This window comes from Syngnathus floridae, chromosome 2 (genome assembly GCF_059516105.1).
Source record: "Syngnathus floridae isolate MCC-2025c chromosome 2, RoL_Sflo_1.0, whole genome shotgun sequence".
In the NCBI taxonomy this organism is placed as follows: domain Eukaryota; kingdom Metazoa; phylum Chordata; class Actinopteri; order Syngnathiformes; family Syngnathidae; genus Syngnathus; species Syngnathus floridae.
Window position 1 is genome coordinate 20,292,501 of NC_142414.1, and position 15,577 is coordinate 20,308,077.

Consider the following 15,577-nt stretch of genomic DNA (forward strand, 5'->3'; position numbering starts at 1 on the left):
CTGAAAAGAATGCAAGCAAAGCAGGAGCTGAGCAGCTGGTGTCTGCAATGTACTATAACTACTCAAATTTTTAAAAGTTAATTTACCTTGACCATGCTATCAAATTAATATAATGCCAAGTACTGAATCCCAAAATTCGTACATTTTGTGTAACATGTTTGTCACCCACAATAACCGCTAGTTTAAAAAACAATGAAAGTAGATTAATGTAGTGGAAACATCATACTCATTTTTTTTGCCCAATACTCATGTTTTATTAATGAGAGTCAAGGTGTTTGCATTTTACCTTATGCATGCAATTCTACTGATATGCATTTATTATATGCATATTGATCAACCATAACGTTTCTGAGTCCGGAACCAGTCAATTTTCAAGGCAGCCAATAGGTATGCTGTATTAAAATGCAGACATACTTACTGCATGTAAGACTACGGTTGGTCAGACAAACCTCCACTATACCCCACCATGTTTGTTTCTGTGTCCAGATGTCGTTAGAATCTGAGATGAGCCACCAAAGGTTTCGTTTCTTACTGCAATCTGGGGTTTGGTACCTTTTTCCTACTTTGTCATTCGTGCATTTTGTGTAGCATGTTTGTCATCCAAATGCATGATTGGCAACCACCCTCACACAGTAAACTTTAATTGAATGTTTTAGCAACACTCACTGAGTGACCTCCTTTTGTGTTTTCCCCACATTTCTCCCTATCCTCTGTCTCCAAATTCCCCCTGAATTCCCTCCTGGTTTTTATTCAGCATTCCAACCCTGGCCATGCAGGCCCCTTCCCAGTGGCGTCGGGCCACACCGCAAACCCCACAAGTCCCACCAGCGCCAGCATGGCAGGACCACATTCTCATCAAGGCCCTGCGAACCCTGTCATCAGTCCCATTGAGCTCATCCCTTCAGTCACCAACCCAGAGAACTTGCCCTGTCTACCGGAGATCCCGCCCATTCAGGTGTGTATGTTACAATGATTTTGTTCCCAAGCAAGCTAAGGCTGAATGATTTTGGAAAATAATGAAAAAGCCATTTAATATGCAATTATTTTTTCCTGTGCCCTGTTCTGATGTAGTATGTTTCAACAAGCACAATCAATTAATTAATCTTTATTATAATAAACCACATCAAATTTATTATACATTATAGGATAGTAAGATGAAGGCAAATAAAGCATTAACTAATAGTTTATTTACCACAATTACAGGTGTAAATATTTTGATGTGCTGCCTTGTAAGCGTTTACCATGTATACCGCAAGTGTGGTATTAACATCGTATTTCCCGCACCATAAGGCACACCTGAAATCCTTTCATTTTCTCAAAAGCATGGCATGCATGTGCCCTATAATGTGGTGCGTCAGTTTGGGGACCTCAGAGTTTTTTTCGGCTGTCTTACTCAGATTTATTTATAACTCATTCGTCTTCTTTGTAGATCATGTTGTAAAATTTTACTGCTTTAGTGATGGAAGACAGAGCGGGGTGTGTTAGGGTTAGTGTGTTGGTCTGGTGTGTTTCTACCCAATGACCGGTGATTCAGGGTTAGGAATGTGCTCCGCGATGCACTAAATCTAACCGCAATATTTGTTTAAAAAAATATCTGCGATAGAGCGAGGCCACAATAGGTGAAGCGCGAAGTAGCGAGAGATTACTGTAATCTACCTTCAGAGGAATCTGCCCAGGCATATCCCCCCTACTCCCACCACATACCAGATAAAAACATACCTATAAAAAAACGGACCACTCCATTGAGTGGAAGGAAGTCCAAAGCCATTCACAACAGCACATTCCTAACCTTAAATCACCTGTCATTGGGCAGAAACACACCTAAAAAAACACACTAACCCTAACACATCCCGCTGTCTCCCATCACTAAAGCACTAAAATATGACAACATGATCTATAAAGATGACTAATGAGTTATAAATAAGTCGGAGTACCGCAATTGAGTCTACGCCTTTTAACCCGAAGTGGGTGCCTTATGGTGCAGAAAATACAGTAATAAGAAAATCCGTAAATTTATATCCAGATTATAGCAATATTCCAAATAAATCAAACAAAATGTTTTTTTAGTGTGTTTACTTCATTTCCTCGAAAAAGAACTTCTGCCTTCGTAGACAACGTATCTGTCTGTTCATTGATAGGCGTATTGTCCACTATTCAACCTTCCTTTATCCTTCGTTGCCAATTATCTGACTAAGTAAATCTACTTTTAATATTTCATCTGAATTTATCTGCAACACCAACAAAGTTTAATACAACTGTATATTTGTTTGATAGCTAGAGGATGCGGGTTCGAGCAACCTTGGCCACCTCCTGACTCGCTACATCACAGCCAGCACACAACAGCAGTTGGGTTCGTTGGACATGAACCCTTCCCCTGGACTTTCTCTACACTCGCCTGGATCGTCAGGTACCCAAGTTCTTTCATATTAATAATGCTTTCATATGGGTCATCAACGCAAATTAGGAAGATTTCTGGATCTGGAATTTCACTGTGTTGGACAAATAAAGGAATATCTTATCTTATTGTATATTATTATACAATTTTTGTACCTTGGACTCAATTCATATACTATTTAACCGCCGATTTTATGTCACACCATTTGCTTCTGCAGGTCTTTCAAATGCACACACACCAGCGCGACCCTCCAGCACATCCAGCACAGGCAGCAGAGGCAGGTGAGGTGTCACTGCGGCATCACTTCATTTTGCAGATCTCGGAAAACTGTGGCCAGCAGGCCATTATTGACCCATACTGCGTCATGGATTGGCCTTTTAAAAGTTTGTGGAGTTTTTTTTTTTTTCCACCCCTCTACTCTGTATTTTTTATTAAAAGCAACTAACCACAATGCATACAGTGGTCTTTGTCAACAATATTTCCTGCATGGTGGTGGGAAGAGGGCAAGGGGCGGTTGCCCTAATAATGATTTGTGTGTCCCAACTCATAAAGGCTAGGAAAGTTAGCGGTTGGTGCGGGCAATAAAACGCTGTAGAGAAACACATTGTAGATGTACTACGAGGGCGGGAACAGCGAAACACAACAGGACTGCAAATGGGAACCCAATTTGAAAGTCAATATTTTCCTCTTAACAATATATGACTGTTTTCAATGTTGCATAAAAAATGCAGAACTAAAATAATCTTACTGAAATTTGGAGCCTCAATCAAACAAACCCTGCACCTCTGAACTGTGAAGCGGGACATGCTAGCCAGTGTGCCGCCCACATGAAATTTATATTAAGCAAAATAGCATGGCATGGGCCTGGCCTCTGCAATTCTTCACAGCCCCTGTGGAAAATCAATAGCCAACCCTCTTGATAGTCAAGTTTGATTATCTTCTCATTTGGCATTTTGTAATTTAAGGCGGTTTGTTCTCTACTGCTCTCTTCTCAAGTTGTAGTTCTGCAGGGAGAACACCAGAAGGTGGAGGCACTGTGGAACCTGTTCGGGTCAAGCAAGAGCCTGGTACAGATGACAGTTACAGGTGTCCGAGTTCTTCTACAAAGGCGGAGCAAGGTCAAGACTCTGGGAGGAGTGCTTGCATGGTACGGAGAATGGCATCTAGTGTAGTTGTTGATAGAGATGCTAGTCTGCTTTCTGTGTACTGGTGAGGTGCCCTTGAACAAGGCATCAACCCATTTCAGCGACTTTGTAATTTTTCCAGGGATCTGTTTCAGTTGCTCGAGAGTGCATTTTACATGTGCAGAAGAACATAATTGAAGATTATACACTGTTCTTGAAGAATAGATGTTTTCTTAGAAAAAAAAACATTCTTGACATTCAGTTTAACGGCCCTGAATCAAGGTTTTGTTGTGATTTTATGCATCATGATTCATGAGTCAAATGTGAGTGGAAACATGACTCACAGTAAAACATGTGAAGTTTAGCTCATGAATCAATAAATGTATCGACAGCCAAAGGGCTGTATTTAGTTTTCAAATGTTTTCCATGAAACCCTCAAATTAGATGCTGTCTAATTTAGAATATTACATGTTTTGTCAGACATTTGTTTTAGTGTACATATAATGAGACCAAAACTTGCCTTTCTGCTCCCTACAGATGAACAGTCCTCTAAGCAACTCAAGAGAAAATATTAAATCGGAGCTCCAGTCTGGGTCCTCTTGCTCCGGGCTCAACGGCTGTGGTACACAGTTAACCAACGGATGTGGGTCCAAAGGACAGGGGGCATCATCTGCGACAGGCAATGATGGGAAAGATGATGACCCTAATGAAGACTGGTGTGCTGTTTGCATCAATGGCGGCGACTTGCTGTGCTGCGACCGCTGTCCCAAAGTGTTCCACATGAAATGCCATGTGCCCACCATCAAAATCTTCCCCAAGTGAGTTATCATCAAAGAAGACTGGGCATGATTGACTTCTGCACTCTCAAACTTCCACTGTTCCCTTGAGTTATGTTTTATTTTTTGGGTGAATCTTTCTCAGGGGGGATTTTCTGTGTACATTCTGCCGGAGTATTTCGAATCCTGAGATAGAGTACTGTGACGACAATAGGAAAGTCGGTGGAGATGGTGTTCTTAATCCTGAGGACCAGAGGGTGAGTACAGCAAGCACACCTGCACTGAGCTTGATCATCTTGACTGACAAACTGAATTCTTTTCTTACCTCTCTGTAGAAATGTGAGCGCCTCCTATTGTATACCTTCTGTCATGAGCTGAGTGTGGGTTTCCGAGACCCTGTCCCGAACTCTGTAAGTTGACCTGCATGACTCAAGCACACTCACGTTTAAGAATGCAAATCAGTGTGGTTCTTTTTTGTTTTGTTTTTAATGTTCAAAGCATTTGGTGAATGTTAACCCAATCTTAGTCAATTTCCACAATCTGATACGAGTAGTTATAATTGTATTCACCAAAGCAAGATCACATTGTTTTCTTTTATGCCAAGGTAGTTTAAAACACTATACTTGTATTGCCATTGGGAATGTATTTTCTCTTGATCCAACGCTGCAGTCCACAGGTTTCCACCAGGAGTTTAGCTGTTGTACCTTTTTTTTTTTTGTTTCTTTAATTTAGGTGCCAAACTACTACAGAATCATCAAGCACCCTATGGACTTGAAGAAAGTGAAGAAAAAGCTGCAACTACGAGACGCCCAGTACTACAAGTCCATCCAGGAGTTTGTGTGTGACATGCGCACGATCTTCCAGAACTGCGCAAAGTACAATGAGGTGCGCACCATGACTTTTTCGCCGGCTTTGGGAATAACATCTGGTGTGAGTGTGCCTGCATGTCTTGGTTTGAATTGTCACAAAAGGTTAGCTGGACAGCTCCCAGGGTTCAATTATATTTAGATATGCGGTTGGAAATTTAACGGTGTCTATTGAGTACTTTGCTGACATCTTTGTTACCTTCCTGGGGCCACAGACAAACATTACTATCTTAAAACTTGCATGTTGTTAAAAATTGCAGTAGCAGAGGGAGAGAATACGCCACACAAAACGGACAACGATAATTAGGATAGAAAGCATACGTACGTATATTATTACATTGATTCAGAATAGAACGGTTGATGGTATGGAACGTACATTGCACACAAACTACAGGTGCGTTCAGGGATGCTAGTTAACCTCCGATTTGTCAAAAATTCACTCCCCCCATTTGAAAAATCTTGGGTCCAAATTTATTTAATTTGTTCTGTGATCTTGTTTTGAACTCAAAACTCTCACAAATCAAACTAATGTTCCAATTGAAATGAATGAAAATTCGGTTACTTGATTCCAGCCCCAAAACAAAGTTAGAAGTATTTACTTTATCTTTATGGGTTTTTAGTGAGAAAAAAAAAAGTTTAAAATATCAAAGTTAATGAAAACACATCTTACAACAAGGAAGTGGTATAAATAAGATGAAGTCTTACATTCTTAAGACTCACAAGGTTTTTGTTAGACATGTTAGCAGTTCTATTGTACCTGATACCAGTATCGTAGTGGTAAATGCATTCTTGACGATATTGTCCAAACACAAGTGCACTTTAAAGCATGTTTTATTTTTTTAAGAAATCACATCTCCCGCGTACGTTTGTGTGTTTACAATCATGACACTCACGGGGGATGTTTCTTTTCCTGCCTGAATGATGAGGGGATAGCTTCGACACAGTCACCCATACACAGACTTCCGCTCTATCTGCCTATGCTCTGACATCTTTTCTCCCCCTGCTACTTGACTGTCTGTGTTGTAATGTTATTGCCCCTTTTTAGATGTCTCGAATAATCCAAGTTTATGCTGAGGAGAAAGCGATTAATACGCAGGTAAGATGTTCAAAATAGAGCAAAGATGTCCTGTCCCCACCCGCTGAGGCTTCAAGAAATATTTTTGGTTTTGTTCAGATCAGTTTAATTTATTTCAAACATGGTGATTGACTTCTTAAGTGCAAATATTTCTAATAACAATAATAATGTTGGATTTTTATTGTCTACTAGGTGATAAATTGACCAGTCCAGAAGTTTCAAACTAATTTCAGTTCAGTGACCACATTCACCCAAATTTGATCTCAAGTGCTCCGGGCAAATATATTCCTTGGCTAATAAGTTGGAAATAACATTTCTGCTTTTTTTGGGTGTGAATTTTTAAAATGATCCTGCATCAAATCAACTGAGCAATCTGAAATTTCTGAAAAAATTTTGTACAATTTCAACAATATTAACTCTCAGTTACACATGTGCAATCAAGTATTTTGGAAGGGGGGTCTTTGTGGATTACGTAAAGTTTTTTTTTTTCTAATTGCACAAACAGTAGCAGGTGCATGCTAATGGGGACAGAGACCCACATATGGTCGCTGAGGCCGTGGATTGACGTAGTAGACAAGTAGTCCAAGAAAAAACAGAACTCCACTGTCAGCGCGCATAACTGCATGCAAACACAGTGGCTGAATTGCAGTAATGTTTCCTGGAGCCACAGAGAGTTGGGATGTGGTGACATGCAGTGGCAAGATAGTGCTCTGTACAGCAAGGTTGAGCCAGGGCTGCCCCAACAGTGCAACTTTTAACCTCATCTAATTTGTCTCCTCCTCTTCAACCCATTCTATCCCCGTCTCCTCGACTTCTTTCTCCTCCTTCCTTGGCAGGACGGATCAGAGATGGCCGTCTCTGGTAAGGCGGTGAGTGTCTACTTTGAGGAAAAGCTGCAGGAGATCTTCCCGGGACAGAGCTTCCCTGAACCGCCTGAGGGGGAAGCCGGGGACACAAACGAGAAGGAGAAGGAGAGGGAGAGAGAGGAGGAGGAAACAGAGGACTCTGACGATGACTTCATTCCCCGAAGTAAACGGTTAAAAACAGATGACAAAGTTTTCCACATCAAGTGAGAAGAGAAGCTGTTTTTTTTCAGGTTTCATGAACATTTCACAGTTTGCCTATTCAGATTTTCAATTTGGATTATTTTGGACAGTTGTCAAGGACTTGCATTTTCTTTTTCTTTTTTTCATTTTTTTTCTTTTTTTTGGAGAACAAGCATTTTCATTTGTATATATGTTGTGACAATTTGTTTATAAAACAGCCCTTCCCTGACCTGAGTAACAAATATATACCGTATCTTAGTTTATAACTTGGAATCTTTCAAGTGTACAGTATACTTGATCACTTTGAGTGTATATTAAAATCTAGCACACTGAATGGAGGTATTCCTGCAGAATTCTCGATTGGGTGCATCTTCAACTGAAAAAATATATTAAAGGAAATATATGTTGTGAAATTGAGCTTGTGAATCCCTTTGAACATTTTTTGGGTGTTTTTGGCTTTACACTAATAGATTTTATTTGCACAAGTGGTCCATTGCTTCTGGAACACGCTCAACTTGAGCCAAACATTCATCCATCTGTATTCTACAGTTCTACGTATATGCTTTTTCGCATATAGGTTGTGGGTGAGCTGGAGCAGACTGAGGTGAGCGGTGTGGACTGAAATTAATATAATTGAAAATCCCTTTCAGTACTCGATGTACAGTGTTAACACAGCAGCTCAACTATTGTGTAAGGTGTTCTCGGAATGCGGAAGCAATAAACACGTGACCTGTGGCGAGATGCCTGCACGCGGTACGCTGGGTGCTGACGCATGCTGGAGGGTCTGTAGAGGCATCGACGCTGAGTCAGCAAAGTAGCGTTTTCTTTGACTTAACGTTTGTTTGACTGATGTAGATTTCCTCAGTTACTATTTATTACTACCACGTTCAGCAAGCAGATGCTGGCAAACATGTTGGCGGAACATAAGCAGAGGTGGAAGATGTTTGACAACTCAAGATTTTAGCAACCGTTAACAGAGTCAATTATTCCAGTCAGCACTTGAAAATAATCAGAATATCAAATCAAAATAAGTTGTCAACCCTATCAGGGTCAATATTGTCTGTTGCATGTATGTCTCGCTATTCTTCAAATTCAATAAAGCCCACTGACCATTTACATCAGTGATGGACAATTTAAATGCTGGAGGGAGGGTGCAATTTTTCACAAGTGCTTTGGGGGTGGGAGGTGATGGTCAACATAGGACTTCCTAACTAGATTATTATAACAAAATATTACCAACATTTAAAATCTGTGCATACATGCCCTTAATATGTTTTATTTTTCATGATACATTTTTAAAACATGTACACTATTCAAGAACAAATGACATACTACTTGTCCTTTATCTTCACTTTAAAGGGGTTGTACAAAATGGGCAATTTGAAGCGGTCAATCAGCCTACCATGCATGTCATGATGGAGGTAATCGGAGTACCCAGAGGGAACCCAAGGAGGGCATGCAAACTCCACACAGTAAGGCCGGAATGGAGCATGCAACCTCTGAACTGTGTGGTGATCAGTGCACCACTGTACCACCCCTATATTTATATTTATGCTCATTTTCTTTGGGGGCTCCTACTGCCCAAGGACCCACAGGTCGCTGTTGAGTTGGGTCTGATTTAACTCGACCTTGAATTTGACCAAATCATAATCGGCCCCAGCCATTCTTTTTGCGCAAGATTACATATTATTACAACTTTTCCTTTTCACAACTGCCTTCTAAAAATATAAAGCCACTGCCAGTGTTAACTAATGACCAAATTACCACGTGGAGACACACGATGCCATTTTTGTCAAGGTGTGTGGATATGTGACAAGGTCGTGTGAAATGTTTGTGTGCTGCTACATGACATGTGCCGCCGCATTAGCTATGACACTTCTCCGCAAAGTGGCATTTACTTGGAAAGCATAACTTGAGCTTGTTCTGCAGACTGCACACAATGTCTCTTTTTCCAAGCCAACGCATCACTTAATTAGGAACTCAAGTCAACAATTTTAATGGTGAAGGACATCCACAAATGCTTCATTGCATTGCAACATTTCGAGGCCACGTATGTTATATCTATGCAAAAATACTGTTTGCAGCTCCGTAGAAGTAAATATTTACAGTAATTGTTTAATTTCTTTATTAATGATTTGTTTTATTGTTTATTAATTAAAAAAGGAAAAGCGGTTCATAAGACTGATGGCTGGAGCAGCAGGTCACGATTTCTTGTTTTCGTCCGCGCTATTGGCCCATTCTGTCACATGACAGCAACGCTGCATCCAATCAGCTCGCAGCGAGCTTGTTTATTTGTCATCTGCTTCCTTGTTTTTACTTCAGCTCGCCACAGAGCAGATACACAGCTACCCGTCGTGGTTTTACTATTTCCGCTGTCCAGCTACCTCACAGGCAAGACACATTTTCATTGCTCATTTATTACATAGTTTTACTTGACGTGTTTTACTGAGGTTAAAAGACGACAGTCAAAAGGAAACGAAATCACTTGTTTCTTGCTACTTGTGAACCTAGCTAAGAAGCTGTACGTATAAGATTCGTCTTTGTTACCTGCTGAATGCACAAGACTCGGGAAGATGTGTAATTTTATTTCGGTGTCCTCACGAATGAGGACTCGGTTAATCGAATCAACAGTGGTGTCACGCGATCAACCTTTGTCCTTTCGAATTTGTTCTCATTCGAAATAGTGTTTTAAAAATTAGGTCAATATTATTGACCCATAACCATAAGGGATGTGAAATTTAAATTCAAAAGTTAAGACCTAATAAAATTAACAATTGCTTCATTGATAAGCCAGGATAACTGATTTTATTTAATTTCATTCCACATTTTTGTCCCATTTGACTTTCATGAAAATTATTTTCTACAATTAATCTGTTTTGTCCCTCTACCAATTCCAATGCTTAGTGAATCCAGCCAAATGGTCGCCTCGTAGATAGCAGAGGATACAAAACCTAAATGAGTAAATGGATTAGTTTGGTATACCTATTGTGACATTTCCGCTTGCTGGTTTCTCGTGAGATTCTTCTGATGTAAAATTTGTGCATTGGCTCAATAAAAGCTGTGAAACACCGTACTAGACTTTGTTTACCCATTTGGAGACAATCCTTTAATATTGATTTTCACTGCTATTGTCGTCTGTAGAACATGTTGAAGGACGGAGTGCTCACAAATGTGCCTTTTGGATGGGCTGCGGGTGGAAACTTAACTACGTTGTGCCCCAACGGGTCCAAATGGGTCTGGGAAGGTCTTGGAGAATGCGCCCAGGATGCAAGGGACATGGCCAGTGTCTACCTGGGCCTACTGTCTATCCTCTGCTTCATGATGTCCTCGCTGCCGTAAGTATTGCCCTCTCTCGAACTTGTGGAGTGGAAATAAGCTTTCACCTGAACACAGCAAGATAATGTATGTTTGGATTGTTCACAGGCAGTATTACAGTTCATGCAAAACGGGAAATATGGACAGCGCTCTCTCCATTTGGTTTCTGCTCCTGTGGTTGGGAGGCGACACCTGCAATCTGGTGGGATCCTTTTTGGCAGACCAGCTTCCACTTCAGGTGAACTTTTTTTTTGTTCTTCTAATGACGAGTTGTGCAAGTGGCAAAATATTACATAAACATTTAATCCATTCATGCTCACCGAGCAATTACAGAACGTCATGCTTGACAGCGATTTAAACTCAGAGTTTTGTGTGATTTATGAAAAATCTAATTACTGGTATGGAATAGGTAATGCAATAATTATTTGATGAAATAAAGGAGAAAACTTCAACCAGTTTTTGCAAATATTGCAGGACTCTGAGCCGGATTGTGAGCTGGACTATAGCTTCATTGGCTAACCGTGCTACTTGATTGTGAAATCTTTGTCTCACCACATTTGTCTGAGTGTCTTTTTTTTTTTTTTTTTTTTTGAACTCTCTTCCTGTAGACATACACTGCTGTTTACTATGTTTTGGCGGACTTGTTAATGTTGGCCATGTATTCATACTACAAGATGAAGAACAGAATGGTTGAAAGTGAGTATCCTATTTTAAATTCTTTCTCTGTCATTTGGTGAGTAGAAACAAGTTCTATCAGTGAAAAGTTATATTTAAAAGCCATTTTATACTATTTTCATATATATACTATAAAATGCCTTGTTAATTTTGAGTTACTTTCATCTAAACAACTGTGGAAGTGTGAAAGTCAAGAACGAAATTATTATTATGTTATTAACGTAACATGTGATTGCCTGGTGCTTATGTGCTACGGTAAACGTGTAAATATGTGCAGTGGGTAAACAGTACTGCCCGTTGATTGCATGGATATTGGCTTAAAAAGCTGCTCAATGACTCTACTGCTAGAAGTTGACACTTAAACCAAAATCCAATCGAGAGCAGAGCAGAAAAAAAATCATATTGTGGAAGAAAATAATTTTTAATTGCTTGTATGGGTCTCTGGAGTGCCTGGCCACTCCTTAGGAGTGACTATACACTATCATGTCAGTCTTTTTGTACAGGAGGATCATAACCCTTTACAAAAGGTAGTCATCACTTAAGATGAAGATATTTTTAGGGAACATTTCTGCAGAGTTGAGTCTTTGCCGTTGCACACAGGAAGATGATGTCCTGACATTGCAGCCCTTTTCTGAAATGTCTCTGTCTGACTCAGCTGTTGTACTTGCTCCTCACCAGACAGGAGGGTTTTGCACGTGTTGGGTGTAGCATGCGTCCTGGGCTTCACTACAAGTTTTGCCAACCTTCCAGGGTTGCTCCTCACCCAACAGGAAGTCTCTTTGGCACACAAGGGGCGGACGCTACTCTCAAGCGCAGATGTTGGCGCGGTCAGTATGGAGGCATTAAGATCACGGTTGTGTCAAATGTTTTTTTTAACTATTATTCTTGCCGAATGTAAAAAAATATTAAATACTAGATGATATCCTGCCAGCTCTGTTTGTATTTAGTTGGGCTCTTGTACAATCGGATCATAAACAAAAAGGGTGGAGTTTAATTCAGACCAAGAAAAAGAAAAATATACTGATTGAGTCAATTTCTCAGTAATTTTGACAAATCCCAATTGGTTAATGTTTAAAATTTGTTCTTACACTTGTCTTGTTTTTATCGCTTCAGTCTTTTACACCTAAAGAAATCATCGGCTTCTCTATTGGCTCAGTGTCATCAGTGCTCTACCTCTTTTCCAGACTTCCGCAGATTTACACTAATGTGAGTATGACAACACAGGCTCTATATATTTACATTACATTGTAAACATTTTCTGTTTTGCAGATGTGCGTGCGTGTGTGTGTGCGTATGTGTGCGTATGCGCTCATGTGACGCTACATTTTGATTTTGTATTATGTTGCAAAAATATTCCCAAATGTTCACTAGCGAGTCGCAAGCTAACATGACATAAACATAATGCCACCTTAAAGGTGCATGATTGAATATGTTCAACTCTAACTTCTCCCCACAGTTCAAGAGGAAGTCAACCAAGGGGGTCTCTTTCTTCCTGTTTGCTCTGGTAATCCTTGGAAACACGACATACGGCCTGAGTGTGCTGATGAAGAACCCTGACCAGGGTCAAGGAGAAAACAGCTACGTGATCCATCACCTGCCCTGGCTCATCGGAAGCCTCGGAACGCTTGTCCTGGACCTCTTTGTATCCTTTTACGGCGTTGTTCACAGCCGCTTCAGCGTGTACTTGCTACATTTCAGTCTTGTGACTGTGTGCACACACAATAGCAAATAACCAAACACTCATGGCCATTATATTTACAACCCTATTAACCAATATGGAGAACGAGGTCTTCCGAGAATGATCGGTGACACCACTCCGTGTTGTACTGTAGTAAGCTGGCACAATGGTGCAAAGTGTACGTGCGCATAAAACGGAATGTCCAAAGCTTTGAGATCCTTTTGTACTTCAAATAGAACATAAAGTGCAGCATCTCCTGCAAAGCAGAACCAAAGTACGTCTACGATAGGTAAGGTCTTTAACAAGGTCTGCATAAAATGGATTACAATCCTGATCATTTAAATAAGGTGTGTTGCAGCAGGGAGACATAGAAAACATACAGAACACCAGCCCGCGAGGACCGGAGTTTCCTACCCGCTCTGTGATCAACAGCACAAGTTATGTTAGCTAATTTATTCTACCCTGCTTATAAAAAAAAAAACTAATGCCTGCATAAGTAGTTATGGATAGACAGAGCTGTTTTTGAATTTATTAAGTGTCCACATCCACACATTAGAAGCACATTGAAACGTGGGTTGTAACAGCCACAACTAACAAGCAGGCGTTTAACATACAGACGAGACTACAATTAGCCGGTGAACACCCAGCTGCTAACTTAAGATGTTAGCAAGCTGAGTTGAGTCTCCCATTCGCTCACCAGGCTAGGCCCAACTTTTTAAAGCCATGCACACTCAAAGTCAAAGAAATTACACTGGTCAACATATTTTATTTATATATTTTTTTAATATAATCAGAGATTCACATAAACACACATCAGATGAGTTTTTTGGGCTGATTCAGAATTTGCCATTGTTTTTTGTTTTTCGAGCGCATGAGGAGACGGCTGCCTTCGGAGGCGGAGCTCCACACGCGCCACTGCAGTCTGTTGATTGGTCCCATTGAGAATGGCCACTTGTGATTCAGAGCATCACATATTGCGAACACAATACTTTTCAGCCTCCCTTTACAAGACGACCAAAATAGAATCTTGAAAAAAAATGTTGTCCTTTTGTTCAGTCTTGTTCTCTTGGAGTTTCATCTTTAACGTTGCGCTTCAGATCTCCGTGCAGTTCTTTAGCTACCGCAAAGCTGCAGACAGGCTGGATGTCAGCACCTCAGAGACGACGCCTCTAATGGGGGGCTAGAATGTTCCGCAAGCCACTCCTACATTTATTGCCTCTAAAAAAAAATCACCAAAAAGGGTAAACACATTTCATTTTTTTAATTGTATAGTTGTATTTATTAACTCCCTTTTTCAGGTAAATGTTTGTTTAAATATTGTAGATGAGATTGTGCCTTTTTGTGGTCCGGTTTTAAAGGGAATGGCAAAGATTTCGCCCATCGAGGTGTAACGCTTTTTTTGTTTTTTTGGAAACAAGTTGCCAAATGCTCCTGCCTGAACCTCCCTGATCTCGTTTACAGTACAACTGCAACTTGAATCTTTGCTTAGATGTTTTTCCGCTTTTAAATGTAGAAATTCTACATGTTTGTGAAGCCCTGGAATCTGGAAAAAAAAAAAATGGTGCTTTGATTTTGTGTATTTTAAACACGTTTTAATTTCGGTTTTGTGGTTTTATTTGACCTTGTACTTTTTTTTAAATATAGACACCATGAACAGTTTTATTTGCACTGGTAATGGTAATGTCACAAACTACACATAGTTTCATGCATGTTTATTTTTCAATTATACTCAGCCCTCTCATGTAATTTTTGCACAAGTTGATTTTGTACTTTTGGTGAGGAAAAAAGTGTCATTAGGTCAGTGTACTGTTAAAAAAAACAATAAAACAGAATGGAAACAATTACATTCTTCTTTTTTCTAATCATTTTCTTTTATTTTGTGTTTTGAAGGATTGTCCTTGCTTTGTGTTGCTTTCTCTTCATTAGCAGCCCCATGGTGACCTCTTCAAACATGCACTTTGCCACTAAGCAAGCACACATGCACACAAACGGTAAGAGCCCACCCGCTTAGGGTGTAAGGTCAATGTAAAAATGAGGCTTCTGTGTGTGTGTTGTGTGGTTGTGAAACAGTGGCAAAAGAGATTGCGATGACCGCTTTGTAGGAGTCAGTGAGGGGAAGCGCCCATCCATCACCAAGGTTGAACAGAGGCAATTTATAAACACAACTCTAGCGGGAATTTCTTAATGAGACGCTTTCAGCCAATACAAACTGATGGGATATCTTGTGAGTCACCCCTGAACCAAAAAATAAACTTAGATCTAATGTTCTTTTAATGCAGTGTGTGTGAAAATGAGTGTTTTCATGCACAAATTCAATGGACCTTTCTTTCTCTTCCCATCACTGTTGTTCAAGTTGAAAATGTTTTTTTTTGCCCAACAAGTCTGACGTTTAGTGAAAAATTTGCTTTTGCTGACAAAACAATGACATCTGGTGGATCTGCTGCCTTTATGCAGAGTCACCAGTTGTTTACATTCCTCCTGCTGATAAACACGTTGACATCTTCAGCTATCGTAACGTTTCCTCAGCAAACACTCAAGGCCAACCAGCTATGATAAAAATAAATAGAAACAAACATGATTTATGGTGTGTTGAATTTTTCACTTTAGTGCGCAACTGTAGGATTTGT

General features: G+C 40.1%; 2 protein-coding genes across 6 annotated transcripts in view; both read left to right on the forward strand.

Annotated features, from left to right (window-relative positions):
* trim33 (tripartite motif containing 33) overlaps positions 1-7,699 on the forward strand; it is a 22,681-nt gene extending 14,982 nt beyond the window's left edge. Inside the window, exons 11-21 of one of the 4 annotated variants that reach the window (XM_088369151.1) lie at positions 487-543; positions 755-955; positions 2,275-2,407; positions 2,613-2,676; positions 3,392-3,542; positions 4,057-4,337; positions 4,441-4,552; positions 4,631-4,705; positions 5,028-5,180; positions 6,207-6,257; positions 7,073-7,699. In XM_088369151.1, coding sequence (XP_088225277.1) covers positions 487-543; positions 755-955; positions 2,275-2,407; positions 2,613-2,676; positions 3,392-3,542; positions 4,057-4,337; positions 4,441-4,552; positions 4,631-4,705; positions 5,028-5,180; positions 6,207-6,257; positions 7,073-7,309 — 1,515 coding nt within the window. In that variant the 3' untranslated portion in view covers positions 7,310-7,699. The remainder of the gene's footprint in view (positions 1-486; positions 544-754; positions 956-2,274; positions 2,408-2,612; positions 2,677-3,391; positions 3,543-4,056; positions 4,338-4,440; positions 4,553-4,630; positions 4,706-5,027; positions 5,181-6,206; positions 6,258-7,072) is intronic. The other 3 variants (XM_088369149.1, XM_088369148.1, XM_088369150.1) reach the window with 3 other exon arrangements.
* A 1,839-nt stretch (positions 7,700-9,538) lies between these two features.
* Positions 9,539-15,528, forward strand: slc66a1 (solute carrier family 66 member 1). Of its 2 annotated transcripts, XR_015857320.1 has the most exons (9): positions 9,539-9,673; positions 10,424-10,617; positions 10,706-10,835; positions 11,206-11,293; positions 11,951-12,099; positions 12,386-12,478; positions 12,729-12,914; positions 14,048-14,191; positions 14,841-15,528. XR_015857320.1 is itself a non-coding variant. In XM_088370009.1 (8 exons), the coding sequence occupies exons 2-8, from the start codon at positions 10,427-10,429 to the stop codon at positions 14,132-14,134; spliced, it is 924 nt and encodes a 307-aa protein (XP_088226135.1). In that variant the 5' UTR covers positions 9,539-9,673; positions 10,424-10,426; the 3' UTR covers positions 14,135-14,794. The 2 variants fall into 2 exon arrangements, 1 of the variants encoding a protein (XP_088226135.1); XM_088370009.1 differs by lacking the exon at positions 14,841-15,528 and having other exon boundaries at positions 14,048-14,794.
* Positions 15,529-15,577: the final 49 nt, after the last annotated feature.